Source organism: Copidosoma floridanum, unplaced genomic scaffold, assembly GCF_036245765.1.
Source record: "Copidosoma floridanum isolate Cflo_tuat_1 unplaced genomic scaffold, Cflo_Japanese_pri ptg000021l, whole genome shotgun sequence".
NCBI classification, from domain to species: domain Eukaryota; kingdom Metazoa; phylum Arthropoda; class Insecta; order Hymenoptera; family Encyrtidae; genus Copidosoma; species Copidosoma floridanum.
The window spans coordinates 25,077,692-25,097,514 of record NW_028321898.1 but is presented as its reverse complement, the minus strand read 5'-3'; the positions used below and the strand labels follow the sequence as shown (position 1 = coordinate 25,097,514).

At 33.6% G+C, this 19,823-nt stretch overlaps 2 protein-coding genes across 6 annotated transcripts in view; both read right to left on the bottom strand.

The window, feature by feature from the left end:
* mino (glycerol-3-phosphate acyltransferase mino) overlaps positions 1-13,980 on the bottom strand; it is a 28,906-nt gene extending 14,926 nt beyond the window's left edge. The window contains exons 1-2 of one of the 5 annotated variants that reach the window (XM_089594277.1): positions 5,232-5,499; positions 2,799-3,216 (exon numbers count right to left, since the gene is read on the bottom strand). In XM_089594277.1, coding sequence (XP_089450403.1) covers positions 2,799-2,860 — 62 coding nt within the window. In that variant the 5' untranslated portion in view covers positions 2,861-3,216; positions 5,232-5,499. Of the gene's footprint in view, positions 1-2,798; positions 3,217-4,813; positions 4,959-5,231; positions 5,500-13,868 lie in introns of those variants that run through there. The other 4 variants (XM_089594276.1, XM_089594279.1, XM_089594278.1 and 1 more) reach the window with 4 other exon arrangements.
* Positions 13,981-14,334: 354 nt separating this feature from the next.
* On the bottom strand, positions 14,335-19,724 carry Vha55 (V-type proton ATPase subunit Vha55). Its single transcript, XM_014350889.3, has 5 exons — positions 19,285-19,724; positions 17,639-18,105; positions 17,239-17,565; positions 16,828-17,166; positions 14,335-16,734 (listed from the first exon to the last, which is right to left on the bottom strand). The coding sequence occupies exons 1-5, from the start codon at positions 19,370-19,372 to the stop codon at positions 16,468-16,470; spliced, it is 1,488 nt and encodes a 495-aa protein (XP_014206375.1). The 5' UTR covers positions 19,373-19,724; the 3' UTR covers positions 14,335-16,467.
* Between the last annotated feature and the right edge of the window lie 99 nt (positions 19,725-19,823).

The window sequence follows — 19,823 nt, the reverse complement described above, 5'->3', positions numbered from 1 at the left end:
ACGTATGCATGCGCGCGATAGAATCTCGCGGTTCGTTGTCAGGGTCGACGATCGTCACGATCGTGCATAACATAATATGGAACAATATATACAGAGTAAATATAAAATATTAACTAAAGAAATCGATAAAAGTTGTGTATTTTCAAGTACGACAGATCTCTCGGAAAAAGCTAATAGTGTTATGCAATCGTACGATGGTGTGGTGGTGGCTTTCGTTAATTTTTCTTTCCATTTACTGAGATAACGAAATTTTATTCCGAGTCGATCACGCAATTGATTTCATCGAAAATTTTTCTAGTACGTGCGGATGGAGATAGTTGCACAATAGAGAGGTTAAAATGACTTAATACTTACTTAAGGTGGCTCATCACATTTTTGAAAGTCGAGCCATTGCACCCAAATTGAAATTTATGTTAAAATATGACTAAACGGATGTACAGTTAAAATTTTAGGGCATGTTGCCGGCCAAAATCGAAAAATAATCATATTGAAAGTTTGAAATTTTAGCATTGGTCTTATGGAGCAGTCTGATTTTTTCACCGAAAGTGTTAGATTTCGTAGGCTAAAAGTCGGGCCACAGTCTCCAGAAACTGAGAGCAAGTAGTTTAAATAATCCTCTTTCTAACAAAATCGCGAAAGTCCAAGATTACCGGTAAAAACAAAAAGATATAAAGTCTTGAAAGTTCTAACCGCAGGATAACCTCAATTTTGATTCTTGGCGCTAGCCCGGGAGATTCAAATGTCATATATAAGAATGTGGGCAAAAAAATTGTAAAAATATTGTTTACATCTAAAACTGGAATGTCATGCTCAGTTTTGAACGCATATTATTGCAAAAACTTTGTGTAAAAATATTAAATAACAATAATTTAAATAAATAGGTTGAATAAAAAATAGTTGAATATAAAACTTTTATATTAATTGTTCCTTTGATGACAACATAGCAATAACGCCATAAATAATATAAATTCCAATCAAATAAAATATCCTTTACTTTTCATTACAAACAAATATTTGGCTTATTTTGTCTAATACTTTTGTGTTAGTAGTCACCCGTGGCTTTTCTCCAACATTCTCGCTTAGAAAAAGCCTTAGTCCTTTTTCTCCACTTTTCGTAAATACTTCATTTAAAATAGATTTATTTACTTGCGCCTTAGCCATTTTCAGCATCATCCCATTCGAAATATTATTTTTGTACTCTAGTAAAGACGCTTTATTCAAAGAAACAGCTGCTTCTTCGTTTTTCTGTTTCAAAATATAAGAAATACTTTGAGACTTTTCCCTTATAATATCATCACTTATTCCTAATTTAACTAACAAATTTCTGAGAACTCGCACATCTTCCACAGCGTTATGAAGTGATTCTGTGTTTTCTGTTTGTAAAAAATCACTAACTAATGCTTCCATTGAAAATTAGCATTCATTTTTTACAAGCATTAATTTAATATTTAGTGGTAAAAAAATACACACAAAACAAGTATAAGAAAGTTGACAGGTGCTGGAGCTGAGGCACACGCGCGAGTTCGTCTGCTTGGATAGGGACGTACGCAGCTTTTTCGATACCCTATCAATAGTAACTTTTTTCAATTACGGAATTTTTTCGCATTTTTTGCTCATAAATCATGAATAAGATATGGCACAAACCACTAACTGTCTTTTTATTGGTTTATATTCAGTAAATTTATAATTTATAGAAAAGCCCCCCCGGTGCCCCTGCTTGATACGGCACCATCGTGATGAGCCACCTTAAGTAGATTACTTATGTGTACAAATTGAGATTTAAATAATTCTTATCAAGTTAATTTTTTTAGATACACTATTATCATTGAAATATTATTATGTTTTTCTACATTAGTAATTTATTTTTACATCATATCTAATATATTTTTAAATTGTTGTGATTGTACAAATTTTTACTTGCCCTACAGACGTTTATATACTTCAAGAGGTGTAATTATTTTAGCTCGCATATTTAACTAGTGACATACTTTTCTTTAAAAAATACAGAAATATTAAAAAGTTTATGATTTATGGAACAACTTTCTACAATTTATTATCGGAAACTTATTATTGCAACAAAATTTGTTTTTGATTAAATAAAAAAAAAATAAAAAAAAATAGAACATGAAAAGTTTGAAAAAAAAAAAAATATTTAATTTCAATTTAATGAAATTAAAAGGCATAAGCAACTCTTTACTGTGCAAAAATTTTTTGATAGTATTCAATGTTTTTTTATTACGCTATTTTTATATATGTATATATATATATATATATATATATATATATATATATTGTTTTTTTAATATTTTGAAATAAAAGAGTGTTTTAAAATTCTTTAATTATATGAAAATTATTGATTTTTCAAACAAACCATAAATTTTCTTAGAATTTTAAATTATCTTGTAGATAAAATACAACTACCACTACTTCAAAATTGAAGAAAAAATAATTTCTCTGAATTAGTAGCTTCTACAACTAAAATCTTAATTAGATATATCTAAAATCGAAAATTGAAGAAGCTCTTTCTTGAATAAATCTGAATTAGCTATTTATTTTCTATCAACTGCAAAAGCATAAGAAATTTTCTACATTTTTTCTATAAATATTTTTAGTATATAAAAAGTATTTTTGAATAATTTTTTAATCAATAAAAATTACATTATTTGTTTGTAAGAACTAATTTATTATTACTGCAAGTACAACAGCACAGTGCAATTTTATTACTATCGTTGTCCAATAAAAAAAAAATAATTTATGAAATACAAAACAGTCGAAACAAAGAAATCGTGTACATGTACCTATGACTGAAAAAATAATATATCACTCCGCAGAAGAGGAAGAGCTCGACGAGTCCGTCCATCTTGGCTTTCTTGATCGTTTATAATATTTTCCTCCCACGGTAATCACAAAATTTTATTATTAAAAAATAAACTACAACACAGACTGCCAACTCTGTAATTGATTATTATTTTGAACAGCTCAGCTGCTCTTTTGAATGCTGATGTTTGGGCTCATATTGCTGTTGACCCCGTGCAACTGATGTATCACTAGGATCAATAATTCCATGACAATTGATATTTTTATCTTCGAATGGACAATTCAGCAATCCTCTTCCGCGGTGTTCGAATAAAGCAGCATATGTGGTATCTTATACGTTCACTGAGCACTACTAATTGTCTATTTTGTTTGGGCACTTAATAACCCATAGTTCAAGATCTACAAGTTTAGCAATATACGTGTGAATCGAAAAAAGGTATTTTTAAGTTCTTACAAAAGCGTTGGTGAAGTTTTATAAAAAAATACTCTGACGGAAGAAATACAATAGACATGACAGAAGTGTTATATTACTTCAAGTCATTCCAGTTCAATCAATTTTTCGACTTCTTTACGGAAAAGGACAATTATACTTAAGCATTTTATGTTTCCAAGCTTTTTGTTAAATATTTATTAATGATTTATTAATAATTAGTAGTTTTTTATACTAAATATTTTATTTAAAAATTAAAATTTCATCTTTGGATGATTTAAAAGTGTACCAACAAATTGTTACATTATTTACTTTCACGTTATGTGTATTGTGTGCTCGTCTAACATTAAGAGTAATTTTTTTATATTGACAAGTACAAAGTGGTAATAAAATTTTTTTAAACTGGTAGTAAAAAAATCAAGAAAGTTTTGCAAAAAAGACTTTATTTGTCTTGACTACTATAAAAAATATTTAACCAAAAAAATTTATTTTTTACAAAACAAAAAAAAATTTAAACGTAATAAGAAGCCACAATGCCACGGTTTCATTGTTGACTTTCCAAAACGGTCTTTCCAATGCCTACAGAGTAATCACGTGGCGGATGTTACCTTTCGGATTTGCGGTTCACTGACACCTACATACATACATACATACATATGTATATGTATACGCATAAAGAATACAAACGCAGTAACGTTTAGTAAGAAAATCGGTACGTGGCTTTCTTCATAATCGAGAAAAAGTATCAAGAGCATTTGATTTCAACATAAAATTCATATAATTTATTTGGTCATCCGTTCGCGTGATCAATTATATAATTGTTCAAATAAAAAAACAAATTTAAACCTTGAACTTTAATAATGTATTTATTTTATTAAAATAACTAGCAAGAAAAATCGATGTAGTGAATGTAGGTAGTTCTATGAAGTTAGACTAAATTATTTATAAATTTCCTACAGTTACTATCTCCGTAAAATATTGGCTGACATACTGCGGACTATCGAATATTGGCAGGACTAAAAATTTGTTTAATTATTCTTGTTAATGTGGCGTACACCAGTTTCATATTAAGTGCAACTAACAGACCATTAAATTTTATTTGTGAATTATTGAATATTTATATTATTCAAAAGTAGGTAGATGGTTTATTTAGTACTGTTATTTTAAAGTTATTAAAAAAAGAAAATTTTATTTAAAAAATGACGTACATTATTGAAATAAACAATTGTGGAGATAGTTTTCAGCTGTTCTTGGAAAAACTTGATATGCTTGATTAGCGAACTGTGACAGTTTATTGACGTTTGTACTTGTTTATTCTATATTTTCGTGAAAGTTTTTTTTTTATTTTATCACGAACGCGTTCCGTTTCATAGAAAATTTGATATAAATTGTTATACAATTATATGGGGTATCACGTTTTATATTTGATATAATAGATATATAACTATTAAAAAGTAATTTTAATTTTATTTTTTGAACAAGAATCATATTTTTAAAAATACTGATAGATAGAGAAATACTCTTTTTATACGACTCTAGTGCACGTAATACGCAACTCGTATGTACCTAAAAAGTTAATGACACTATTTCACCGATGTCGAAATCAACAGATGAAATTAGATGTACAGGCTTGCATCAAAAGGATATTAAACTTTTTTGATTGATTGTTTCGACATGTAGATATACACAATGACTGAATTGTGTATCCAGTCCACCCTTTAACTTTTAACATCAATCAACAAACGGGAGAGGCTGGCATTACCAGTTACGTAATGTTTATGATCACTTTCAACGCAAAATAATTTTTTTTTAATAGACCGTCTAGTTATGATCAAAGATCACGAAGTGTAATTGTGATTTCATGTCAGAAATAATAAAAGGGCACGATCAAGTTATTTAAAAAAATGAATTTAATTTCATAACAACACTGCGAATTCTAAATATATTTGAATATCAAAGGAAGAAAGGATAAAACTTCACTAACACCTGAGCTGCAAATTATTATTTTATGGATGCGTATCACTGATAATATTATCATAAAAGTGTACCATCAAATGCCACTTGTTTTACAAACCACTTCACGAAAAACAATGTTTTTTAATAATAATAATAACTTGAAAGATAAATATTAAAACACCAACGTTTTCCGAACACACCGCAGTGAACTTTTCCGTTGATTAAATAGAAAAAAAACACAAGAAAGTACCCGACAACGACCGCGGAGAGCGCGCTATTAATGGACGGACGCTTCGATCGCGACTACAACTCAGCGGAGACTCGACTGGTCGGTCTGTGGACATCAAAGCTGGGCTTCGAAAATCGCGCGCCCCACGCGTGGCTTGCATGCGTGCGCTCATCGCACACTTGGCGTAAAGCTACACTCGCGCGTGCAGCGGGAAAATTTTAGCTCGTGCTCGTTGAGAAAAATTAGAGGCTGGTGATGGTTATTGTGGGACTACGAGGAAACGTTTAGGAAAGATCAGCAGATATTGACAGGATTTTATTGGTCAAAGTTATACGTAGAACCAAATTTCAATAAAAAAAATGTGCAGCAGGGCGGCCTTTTTCTCGAGTTGAAATAGCTCGTTGCTGTTTACAATAATTATGTCCCGGGTCGGTTCTGATCCGAGATGGTTTCGAACGTAGGTATTTCTATACCGTTATATAGGTGAAAGGGAAGAGGCTTATCGAAGGTCCAATAGTGGTCCAACAACTTTTGAATCAACCAAAATTTATTCGAGTCTTTCCTTTTTCTCGATTGGAAAATTGATAAAAGTTATTTGGTCCTAGTTAGAAAAAGAAAGCACACAATATTTAACTAAATTATTTGAAGCTGACGTGAAAACTTGAGAAACATCATCTTATTAGTAGCATAAGCAAAAACTTAATGATACCACAAAAGCTTAATAAATTATTTTTCAACACGTACTCACAACTACAACTTATAAATCATGTGAGAATTTTTTATTTTTACTAATGATGTTTAAAATAGAAAATTAGTCAATTACTCGGACAAACAGCTTAACCAGAAACATTAACAGTATTTTCATAATTTAGATTGAGATTGTTGTCTAAAATAATGCTAAGTGATTGGGTTCTAAGATGACATGTTGAACCACAGTTTTTGAAATAAATTTTTCGAATTCATCATGGCTTTGCTACGGCATTTTAAAACGTAAATCTTTCAGTTTTTGGTTAATATCAAAGAAGGTGTGATTTTTTTAAGTGAATTTTTTTCAGCAGAGTTCAATAATGCCACCGCACTTCTCTATCCATACCAATTTTAATGACTTCATCTATTATGATCTATGTAAATAAAATTTTTAGTCTGCAAATTTGTACAAACAGAGACAATAGAATTCTAAAAACATGACTTTTAAAAATTTTTCAGGAGCAAATATGATTTTTTATATATTTAAAAATTTGTAAAAATTATAGTTTGGTTAAAAAGTAAAAAAAAAAAATAATAATAATAATAGTAATAATAATACATGGTACCAAAATGACTAGCTTGAATCGCATCTTCAAATCGCATGACGGAAATATTTAAAAATCAAAGATGTATTCGCTATTAATTATTATTTTTATGGTTAAATTAAAATATTACAAATGAAATAAAGTTCGTAAAAAAAGTGAACAACACAAAACGCACCCGTACAATGTCGTTATTACGCAACACACCAGAAAAGAGACCCTATAAGCACCGTGGCACAACCGTGAGAGCCACACGCAAGCACAGACAACGTCTCTTTTTTTCCGACTTGTGTCCTCTTCTGCCAACCCATATACTCGTAGTAGCCACTGAGGTACGCAGTGCACGCTCATTTACTTCTAAATTTAACTCGCAAGAAATAATGCAGTGCGCGCGCGTCTAAGTACATGGGCTTCAATACTATCATCCACGTCTTGAATTTGAACTCGCTAGATTGTGTCCGTACGTATAGTTTGGTTGTTAGAGATCGTCGAGAATCGATGATTCAGCACCAAAGTCTCAATGATGCAATGTGATGCTGGCAGGAGCCTTTTTGATTTTCAATAAGATAAGTACACATGTGAGAAAAAAAAAAGGGAGCAATTGTCGAAATCGGTGATGATCATTCGCAATGTTTAAAAATAGTTTCCATCCAAAGAAAAAAGCTCGACTTTCGTGAGGAGGATGCAAGGAGGATGGAGGAGGCCGACAATGACCTTCGAGCGCATCAGTTGGCAAAACACGATTTACAAATGATGACGTCTCGAGGTGTACGCGACTATACGAGTCCCATACTCCGTGAGAACGCAACGGAGACAGTACAGAGTGTGTCAATGCAATTCAGGGGTAAGTATCTGGATTAACGATCGTCGTTCAACTCGTTCCTTCCTCCGCGCGTTGTAGAACAAAAGATCATGTTTTTGAAAGAGAGAAAACAAAAACCCTCAAAATTGAGGAAACAAAATATACTTACACATCGTACTGCCTCGTCAGAAATTGTTAATGCCTCGCACGACGAGAAGGAAAAAAATTGGACGTACGTATACAAGTATTATGCAAAAGAGCTGATCATCGTATGACAACGCGGTGTATATATACGCGACAAACAGCATCAAAAGGAAGCGGATAAATAAGAGAGCCAGCGGCGGTGGTCCGATACATGAAATTGTAGTCGGTGCGTGCATGTCCACGAGATGCATATGTGCATATTGTGTGCGTGTGTGCATGACTATGTGTCATGGGCAACAACAGAGTGGCAGCAGATTGAGGCACAATGAGGTGGTAACGGTGCGAGCGCGTAATGGCTCTCAATGAGATTAATTCGCCGGCCGGCTCTTGTTCGCGTGTCTTTTTCTCTATTGCGCTAGTGTTGACTTCTGTATCTCAAGATGAGCTGTGCATAAGTACGTCTATACGTCGTTGCTGCTTACCAATGGGGATACACAATATTTTTTATGTATACAAACAACACTTCTTTACTAAAAGTATAGATTCAAGTAAGTCATACAAACCTAAATTTTTTTTATCATACATCAAGAAATATAAAATAATACTACCTCACGAAGTTACGTATTTTTGGGAATCCAGGTAGACGATAGTCGTGCAAATAACAAAATTAGTCACAAAAGTGGTAAAAATGATAGATGTTGTAAAATGTTACAATAAAATTTAAAAATAATTCAATTAAATTTCAAAGATTAATTAAAAAGAGCAGTTGGTTAACTTTTATGATATACATATAAAAAAATAATATTTTGCTAGCAAACAATCGAAAAAACTTGGAAAAACAGATTTTTTTTTTTTTTAATTAAATGAATAATAACAAAATTTCGCGAATTCATAAAATTTTCCCAATATTATCAGGTTTTTTTCGAGTAAAACTTATTTCTTGATATTACAAAGTTTTCCAAGTTTTCGTATGGTGGATACTCTGGATAACCACAATTTAAAATAACCTTTTTTAACATTTATCTTTGTGAACCTTCTCTAAAATTTCAAAGGAGAGTAAAGTGTAACTGAATAAATAATCCAATAAAATTGAATTTGATCATCTTCACAATCATTCCAGGAAAAAGTTACCTTAGGTAGAAATTGTGATTTAATCAAGAAAATCGTGCAAAGCGCGAGTTGCTGTAACTTGTACTGGAAAAAAATATATAATCATCATAGTTTATGAAAGTAAATCATACGGCCCAAATTGACGTAATTTAGCTGATTGATGGAGTCCTAGGATTTCGAAGAAGACGCGGAATAATTTAAACGCGCAAGACAGTTTTTACGTGAATGGAACTCACTAACAAAGATAACCAAAGTGATTTAAAAAAAAGGGAGAGTTACGTCAAACTTCGGATAAAAGTGTCTACGCAGTTATTCAAAACGAAATCGCGAATAAATTAGACGAAAAAAATTCTGCACAGTTTGAATGGATACGGTAAGTGAGTAGTAAGAAGATGATAAATCGAGCGACAGAATTTCAATGTCACACGTACAAGTGTGTTGATTGTCCACAATTTTTTACCAACTGTGCCTCTTCACCGAAAGTAAGTAAAAAAAAATTGTTTTGATCCGCAACACGTCATCTGTCGGTTCATTCGAGATGAGCTAAGATGAACTGCGATTAGCGACGACGACTTACGTTGTTTTATATTAAAGCAGCTAGTGCAGCTCCTTTGTAGTTTATAAAAATTATAAACAGTTAACACCAGCGGTAATTAAAAGTAGTAAAAAAAAATTAATATCCTTTGACCAAATTAAATGTAATCATTATTGTTACAATGCAAATAATTACTGTCACGTTCAAAATAAATACATAATTTTTTTTCAATTTTATTCATGACAAATATAATTTTCATACAACCAAACAATTATCTCTGTAATGCAGAATTTTCTACTATTTTCAAACATTTTATAAAAAAAATTTTTGTTCTGAATGATGTGTATTCTCTTCACTACATAATTTCAAAACAATTTTTTTAAAGTATATTGTAAAGTATCTAAAATATTATAAAAAAATACTTTTTTGGATTAATATGAAATACTCTTTTTTCTAATTTTTTTCTTTTTTTCTCACTGTGTTATAAGTAGTTATAAGTAGTAAATAAAAAAAAACTTTAATTATTATGAACAGTGCATTATATTCTTAGGAAATTATTACATTGCAATAAAATTCAAGACGTATTTGGGCCCACCCAAATCTCACCTACCGCACAACCCATTTGAGTTACTTGTGCACTCGATTTAACAACGATTTTCTACAAATGCCAATAGAGTAAAATATAAAAGCCTTAAAATTGATTTAAGCCCCAAATGAGTCAATTAAAAAATTATCAAAAAATCTTTAACTAAAAGTTCAGCTAATCCCATTACGTCGATCGAAATAATTTATTTTTTGCGAAAAATTCCATGTACGCACCACCACGTAATTGAAGGACCAGCTAAGTGTGCCTATACAACTCCAGTGCACTGTGATGTATCTCTGATGATGGTTGCTGTTCACGTGCCTTGTACGTATGTTATTGTAACATTGTAATGGCAACAGAAGTCCGTGAGCAACTTGAAAAATTTCTAATTACACGTACGTATGGTGGACGTAAGGCGCGGGTGTTGTAATTCAAGAGAAAATATCCCAGCTCGTACGGGAAGTTCCTTTCCACGGCTAAATTGAAAAATTTCCGTCTCCGATTGCGGTCGTGCAAAAGCACAAGCTACAATTCGAGGAAAAATTTTCTCTGCAAATTGTTTCGTAGATTTATTATTTAAGTACACGGTAGCGCTACGTACATATTCGTGCGGGTCGGTTACGTATATTTTATCGTTGAAACGTTGCGCTTACAGTTAGACAAATAAAAATAAAAATCCAATTTTCGCAACCCTACGGGGCACTAAAAGAAATTACTAAACTATATGGGTCCAAAAAAATATCTGACCAAGCCGAGTGTCGTTTATGGCCCTTGGAAAAAAAAAAAAAAAAAAAAAAAAAAAAAAAAAAAAAAAAAAAAAAAAAAAAAAAAAAAAAAAGGAAAACATTTCACGATCGGTGTTTCATAAATAAATCTTGTCGATTGAGCAACATCCATGCGCTGCAATCATTTTGAATGCCAAACAACCAAGTCACTTAGTTACTGAAAACACGCCTCCACTAAAAAAAAACCGTGTGCTCGTCACCTTCGATTAATGAGTCATACGTGTCGGGTCGTCCGAGTGAATTCGAAATTTGAATGTCCAATCACGGGAATTTTCTCGAAAGCCACCAGATGTTTTATTCGTACTTACATGATGGAACAAAGAGAGAAAACACTTGCGGCGCGCGACGGAAGGAACGGACGTTCTCGTGGGTATTTGAAAAGCTAATCGCGCTTGAGGCTGACTTTTTTTTTCCACATCAGCGACTACAAAATTCGACATCGCAAACATCGCAGTTATACATTTATTATATTGACACCTGAAATGCATTTATTCCCTTTTTTTTGTTAATACACTTGCAGGGTGTAATATATGTATGTGTATTACACGAGATCGGAACTCGGAGTTGCGGAGTGATTGTTTTTTTTTGGCCGATGTCTGCACGATGCAGGGATCGCGTGACACATACGAGAAAAAACTCATCGCTTTCTTCGAGGTAAATGTACGGGGGATCGGGATCGGTGAGTGTTATTATAATGTAGGTACGCGCGCGGTTAGCATTGCTGGCTCGATTTCACCTCGTGCCTGTTTACGTGAGAGGCGTTTTCAAGCAGGTTGACGTTGAATAATGAAAAGCGAAACTTTTTTTTCTTTCTTTGTGGACTATGGACGCGTCAGGAGCGACCTTTTTATGCATATTTTTTAAAAGATTTTTCTTCTTTTCAATTTTTTATCATGGAAAAAGGATTTACATTCTTGCAACAGAAATTTTGTGTCTTTTCTTGACAACATTTTTCATGGTAATATAAAGGCCATAAGCAAGTAACTTATCAGTTTCATGTGTAGGTACCTAAAATTAATAAATTTATTCCAATTCTACCTGTAAGTGATTCGTAGATCGTAAATCGTAAATATATTACACTGATTTTTACTTTGCGCTTCGCACGATATAAACAGTTGGTGACAAATTTCACAAGTATTAACAAATATTTTTATATTTAATTATTTTATATCATACCACATTATTAAAGTGAGTTAATTTTTTCTTAAATTTATACGCTTTTTTGTCCAAAAACTGCAAACGTATACACTAAATCCTACCTATGAAATCTTAGTAAATTATTACATCAATGTTTTTTTCCAAGATAACTTTTTTTGTGAATGCTATAAGCTAAATAAATAATTATTTTAAAAATTTTTTAAAAGGTGTGCCCTAATGTAAGTAATTACCTTAGTATTAACTTTAACTACATGTACCTTTTTTTCAATTGTTTCTTTAAAAAAATAAACAGAAAAAAATATTGTCAGATATTTTTGTGTGATAAATTAAACGTATAACGTTTCACATTGCGCTTTATAAAAACTGTGTATCTAATAAATTATAATTGTACTTCGAAATATTAATTTTTTGTCGTCTCATTTGCGCGTTTCGTTCAACGATCATTTCTAGAATTTTTGTTAAAAATTTTTGATTGCATCTCATTTTTATAATGTATAGACCGCTATAAAATTTTTTTTTAATATTCATCCTTTTAATCAGTATAAAGTAGTACAGCGAAATTTTTTTTAATCGATAGAAAATCTGATTTTAGTTAAAAAATGTCAATATCAGAGTAATATGAATATAAGCAGATAAAAAAATTTTAGTGATTGTATATATTATTTTATAAATGCGTTGAAGTAAAAAAACAGCCAAGTTAGGGTTACTTTTTGAGCTGAAATGAAAAAAAAAGTTCGAAATATTGTATTCTAATCGTATGCTAATACTTTACGTCACACAAAGAAAGCTCGAAACAAATATAGATATTTAAATTGTTTGGTGTGTGAAAAAAGTGTGAAAATCCATCATTCTGAGTTAAAATTATCATTGTCATTCAAATTTTTTTTTTTTGTACGACATAAAAAAAGAAAAAAAAACAAAAACAAAAGATAAAGTATACTTCCATTGTAAAGGTCACGGTTTTGTTATGTAAATCTATAAAATGAGGTGCTTGACTTCTTGAACGAAATCGTGAGAACATTAAACGAATAATAACATTCAATAAGTACCTACACTCAAGAGATAAAACTTAAGTTACACAAGACAGGAAATTAAAATAAATAGATGATCAATCCATCATCATAAAATCATCAAAACAATTCACCAAACAGTAAAATATTCCACTCAAACGATCTGTTACACCCACATTCACACGTGAATCTTAATAAGTGCATCAGCAGCCTAATTATAGTTTAAATCTTAAATTTTGTAAGAATAAAATTTTACTAGGTATCACACAACGAAAAGAATAGTGATATAAAAGATTAAAGAATCAAATAAACAAAGTATAGGTATCTAGACTTGCCTACAAACATTATGTAATATTTGGCAATATAATATACATAAGTTATATGTACGTTGTACATACATGGGTACATTAGGTAATACAAACATTGTGTCAGGTGTGTTAATGTTGAGACAAAGGCTTAAACTAAAGCAACGAAACATGTAACTAATTTGTATGAACTCGTATAATTTTCAATACATTACAAATTATTTGTAAACACGCCTATGTCTACTGGCAAGTGTCTAATAAATAAAAACAGCTAGAACCGTGTTTCCTATATACACTGCAGAAATTATGCTGCTTCTATCGATGTAATGTTACATTCACGTAAATTTATGACACTTTGATACTCCAAAAAAATGTTTTTGATTATTAAGTAACGTCAAATTCTTAACACTATTTTCATTCTCTTATGCACCTCAAAGATGTACTTTAACTCTGCTTTTTCATTTATAAAGTGCATAATATTAATCATGCAGATGTCTAATTATACCATTAAAACACATTAATGGCACACCAGAAGCGCTTAACGGTCAAGAGACTTTTTTTTCCCCTTTCATGAGAAAAAGAGACGGATGACGATCCTAACCCCACTTTTTCGCAGCGCACAAAACATGCTTGCTATAGTCTCTTCGTAGTTGAAACTCTCGAAAACAATTACTCTATAAATCATCGAATAAAAAAATCTTCATGCACTCACCTTTGCGCGTAATGACGTTTTGAGGGCTATTTTTAAAAACACACCCGAGAAAAGCAATAGCAATTAAAAACTAAACTGACACACCAGTACACCACATGAATTTTTCGTTCATAAATCGTATACACCTGACGGAGATTAGTCTGTCGGCTGCTCTCCCCCTCTCCTCCAACGACTTCTGCTGCAATCTGCAATCGTAAATATGCAAATCTGCATGTGACGAGTGCCGATGTGCGTGATGCGCAAGTGTTGTATTTTTGCATCATATACCTATAGGCATCACGACTATCAAAGAGCGTGAACCATCAGATTATTATAAATATTTTCACAAGTGTACAAATACTTATAATGCGATCATCAATTTGATTTTTTTTCTAATGTTTAAAGTGAGTAAGAAGTATATGGTCACGAGATGAAATGTCAAATAATTTTAGCAGATCAAGTACACGAAAGAATAAACTCAGTCGGCTCGAATAAAATATTTTATTTCAAATTGAACAATCACTTTTTTTTTCTACGCACGGTACAGTTGTTTTAACATAAAATATTGCTACGCCTTACAATATTATACAAAAAAAAGTAACATGATACAATCAAGCGTTTTTTTCCTCTCTTTATGTATTTCAAGGAAACTGAGATGATGATACATAATATGGTTTTCCAGACAAAAAAGGTACAAAATCGTTTGTACTCTGTGAACGTTAGTGTTAAGCAACTCGCAAAACATAAATCAGGACGTTATAATCGTTTAACTTCATCATTTATAGTTTTTTTTAAGGGTTTGAATACATCTCATAGGCTTCTTACTATATAGTTTAATTTTTTTTTTTTTTATACTCATATGTAATTTTACAGATTATTGTAACAAACATTGTAACATCATCCTTTCTTTGCAGTTACAAATTGATTAATTACTGCAACAACGACGTAACGATTAAATTCATTATCTTCCTCAACATTAAACGGTAATTTAAAGAAGATTATTATTATACAACTAAGAAGGAAACAAATGTAGGAGATGTATAATTCATGTTTCACTGTTTAGCTTGTTCTTGGTATTTTTTTATACAGTTATAATACATTCATAGTTCTTTAAGTTAATGTCGAGAAATATCAACCATTTGGAAAAGTGAAAGCCACGTTCATCGATTCCTAATTAGTTTCTCTTTCTTTTTTTTATATGGTCGCGTAAATTTTTCAATATACTGAATCCGTAGTATTTTTCCTAAATATTAATAGAAAGATCTCAACGATGCACCATCGACTCATTGATGATGAAATTCACAGTTGATTTGAATTTTGGTATTGTTTACATTTAATAGAAAAAATTTTGTTTTCTTGTATTGATCTGAATTTTTGTGTTTGTAAACGTTTTTCTTAGGACTGTACATCTTGGTAGTTCTTTTTTTGATAATACAAACATTAATTTTGCTTTTTGGAATGTAACACGATGAACAAAATAACATGTCGACACAAGAGTTGGATGCACTTGATTTTTGCTTCATAATGTAATACTGACTGTGACACTTTGCCGTCACACGTGGATACGACTTTTATTTTACAATTCATGATTTAATTTCTGTAAAGTACAAGTAAATATTGTACAATGGTTAACTGGGAAAACAATGATAGCATGACATGAATGTTTAATAAAAATGTATCCACATCTAGTAACGGGTTGACGCTAAAACAACTGAACAAGAGCACAACGAAATGTTTTACGTAGTTTTAGCACAAAAGATGGTACATGTTTGAACACTAACTTCTAAAAACATTTCAGTATGCCTTGGTTTAGTTGCTTGGGCGGAAAATCATTCGTTTACAGTATGACTTATTGAGCAATAAAAATATATATATAGAGCTTGGTGCGTTTTATTCTCAATTATTGATTGCAGGAAATGATCTTAACCTTTTTCAAACGATTCAATCATAAAAAGCCGTATCTCTCGTAGCAATGGTTCTCTATATAAGTATCATACAATAAAACATAACGCTTAAATGTGTCTTACGGACTACATAGACTTTTTAGAATAGTGATCTGGCTCCAAATAATCAGGGGCACAGAACTTTTCGTTTTCATTCTTCTAAATTTTGGTAGTTTTACCCTAAGGCTACCCTAGTAGAAATTTACTTTCATGATCCTTTGCTCGATGAAGGACTCTTCTTCACCACATTGTTTGTTTTTACAAGGATGTTTAAAAATTACTTGAAAATGACGATGTGAAGTACGAAATAAAAATCAATAACTCGATACATCATTTGTTCTTTAATTAAAAACCACGTCAATCTTTGAAAAAGATATAATTTTGAGGATCATTTGAAAAACGTACAAGCACCAATGACAAATAAGCTTCTTTCAATAGAGATAAAATAAAAATCTACAACAATAAATAACGTACTGCTCGGTAAATCTCGATTTTCAGGCAAATTTCCACGAGGGGCTCTGTCATCTTTGTACAACACACACTCTTTTTCACGGCAATTTCCTTACATTGGACTCTGCGTCTGCGTTAGCGCGTTTCTTTTTTTATTTTTTATTTATTATCATAAGCAAAAAAAGAAACTACTACGAAGATGCTGACAACGCCCGCCAATCGATGATTTAATGACGCGAATCTCTTGGATAGAACTCGGCCAGGGTACTGGCGGGGATTCGCTTGAGCATCTCTTTGGGGAAGATACGGAGCAGCTGCCAGCCAACGTCCAGTGATTCGAAGACCGTACGATTTTCGTACGAGCCTTGCGAAATGAAGTTTTTCTCGAATTTCGAGAGGAACTCTAAGTAAAGAAGATCATCAGGAGTCAGAGCTTCCTCACCAACGACGGCTTTCATAGCCTGGACGTCTTTGCCGATAGCGTAGCAGGCGTACTGAAAAATGATACACGATTTTGTCATTGTAACGTTTCGTGCAGAATGCTTTTGAGGCTATAGTACTTTTATATATATTTGTATATTTGTTACCAATTGGTTAGAGACGTCCGAGTGGTCCTTACGAGTCATACCCTCACCAATGGCAGACTTCATCAGACGCGACAGGGAAGGCAGCACATTGATCGGCGGGTAGATTTGCCTGTTGTGGAGCTGACGATCAACGTAGATTTGACCCTCGGTAATGTAACCCGTCAAATCAGGAATAGGATGAGTGATGTCGTCGTTGGGCATAGTAAGAATAGGAATTTGCGTGATCGAGCCATTCCTGCCCTCAACACGACCAGCGCGTTCGTAAATCGTGGCCAAATCGGTGTACATGTAACCTGGGAAACCACGTCGTCCGGGAACCTCCTCACGGGCGGCTGAGACCTGGAATAATTGTTAAAAGGCCCTTAGCAGATAATGTAAAATTTTATGATTGTATCGTAGAAAGATACGAACCTCTCGAAGAGCCTCAGCATAAGAAGACATGTCGGTAAGGATGACAAGTACGTGTTTGTCGCACTGATAGGCGAGAAATTCGGCGGCGGTGAGGGCCAGACGTGGAGTGATGATGCGTTCGATGGTCGGATCATTAGCCAAATTCAAGAAGAGACAGACGTTCTCCATGGAACCATTCTCCTCGAAGTCTTGTTTGAAGAAACGGGCAGTTTCCATGTTAACACCCATGGCAGCAAACACGATAGCGAAATTGTCCTCGTGCGAGTCCAGGACGGATTTGCCCGGCAGTTTCACTAAACCAGCTTGCCGGCAAATTTGTGCGGCAATCTGTTGGATCGTTGTCATTGTTTGTTACGCGATGATTCGTTGATTTTAATTAAAGAATTTTTACGACACTCACCTCGTTGTGGGGCAGACCAGCAGCAGAGAAGATTGGGATCTTCTGTCCTCTGGCGATCGAGTTCATGACATCAATGGCCGAGATACCAGTCTGGATCATTTCCTCGGGATAAATACGGGACCAGGGATTAATGGGCTGACCGTCGATGTCAAGGTAATCTTCAGCAAGGATTGGAGGTCCCTTGTCGATGGGCTTGCCCGAGCCATTGAAAACACGGCCCAGCATGTCCTCGGAGACCGGGGTGCGAAGGATGTCGCCAGTGAATTCGCAGTGGGTGTTTTTCGCGTCGATGCCAGAGGTACCCTCAAACACTTGGACAACGGCCTTCGAGCCTGAGACTTCCAATACTTGGCCTGAGCGTATTGAGCCATCTGCAAGTTTCAGCTGGACGATCTCGGCAAATTTCGGAAATTTCACCTCATCGAGGATGACCAAGGGTCCGTTCACACCGGATACTGTCTTGTAGGCTGTAGACAAAGGATAATTTTACTTCATAGACCTGCACACTCTTATACTTGCTATAGGGAATTAGGATGATAAACAAATAACTGCAAATAGTAAAAACTGAATATTACCGTGCACTAAACTTTTTAAATCTAATAATTTATTATGAAGCTCTTTAACTTGGTTTTTACATGCATGTCATCAAGTCTTTCATCTAGTGTTATTAGATTGATAATAATAAATATTATCAATTGTTACGGTATTATTGAAGAACTCTGGTACAGCATAGCTTGAAAATCCAAAATTAAATTCATAAAAAAACCAAAAAAACTGACCAAAAATTCTGTTGGAGCCCAGCCAACGTAACATAAATCTTTGGTGCACCCAGAGGTACCACTCTACGGAGCATCAGTTAGCTAGCCAAAAGTTAAACCATACATATTTCCTTAAAACATATTTAAAAATAATACTAAAAATGTTAACATTTCACAGTAATTTCGTGGCTACGCCCGATTGTCGAGCTCGACACCAACAGTTCTAAAAATCAACAAGCCCCATGGGACAAATTCATGTCTGCAGATGATTGTTGCAAAAAACAACTATTTGCTATCTTTGTGTGGAAATAAAAATGATACATAGGTCGTGCAGCTTTAGTTTGTATACGTATGTTATAAAAAATATATTTAAGCATCAAGCAAAAGCATACGTCGTCTGCAGTCACATGACACACGCGACTTGATACACTATAGGTATACAAATAGAGTAAACTGCTGCTGCTTTTCTTAATTGCATGCTTCCAACACCTACAAGAACAATTGATCAAGCATTCGTACAACTGTAAATAAATATACACAGAAAAATAGCAGCTGTTATTACACATGATATGTAATTAGCTAACAGGACGAGGATGTTGGATGCTGCTGATCGATACTCCATGCACATATATGTGTATATATATATATACACAAGATGCTCCAAAAAATACGGAGAGAATTGTTGGTATTATTATCGGATTAAAGGAAGGGCCATCACCGCACCTATATACATGTACGCCCATGTCTCATCGACGTGACCAAGAGATAAAAATCAAACTCTGTTCCACAACGAACGTGCACTGGTGCAGCAAAAGACAAATCGGAGCAGAGCTGCAGATTTACACGATGCATGAAAATAATAATCCAGAGGAAGGTGAGATAACTTACTGATACGGGGCTGGGCGACAAAGTCGCGCGACACAGCCAGGACGTGCTCGGCGCGGGCCTGACGGTCCCCCATCGTCTTCGCGTACATCGTCGGATCGTTTGTTTTGTCAATCAACCGCACAACTGGTAGAACTATACAACTTATTGCGACGCACAACAAACAAATCTTCACTCGCTGTGTGGCCCGTGAGCTATATAATATAGCTACTGCTGCTCTCTTGGACCCTTGCGGACGTCGTAGCAGAAGGCGGAGTGCGGCCTGCCACCAATACTAATGTATATACGCGACTGCTGCGTGCGCCGTCACCTGATATAGATAAAGCCTTTCTTTTTTATGTTCTGCACAATTGCGATGCTGCTGAACAGGAATAAATTGTAATCAGAGCATTGCTGTAGGCTTTGCTCTTCAGTTTTTTCGGTAAAGGCAAGGGGAATTAATTTTTTTTGACTTGGAAGAGAAGAGCACTGGGTCGAGCTGCCAGCGGGGGTGAGGGGGTGAATAGCACGTGGGATCACGTGGCTCGACCTTAATGTACTCG

Bases quoted from the DNA above. Each gene is read 5' to 3' on its own strand.
- Vha55 (XM_014350889.3), bottom strand. From the start codon at position 19,372: ATGTACGCGAAGACGATGGGGGACCGTCAGGCCCGCGCCGAGCACGTC. The intron at 17,167-17,238 runs GTTCGTATCTTT...CAATTATTCCAG, and splicing joins ATGCTGAGGCTCTTCGAGAG to GTCTCAGCCGCCCGTGAGGA. The intron at 16,735-16,827 runs GTAACAAATATA...ATCATTTTTCAG, and splicing joins CGGACGTCTCTAACCAATTG to TACGCCTGCTACGCTATCGG.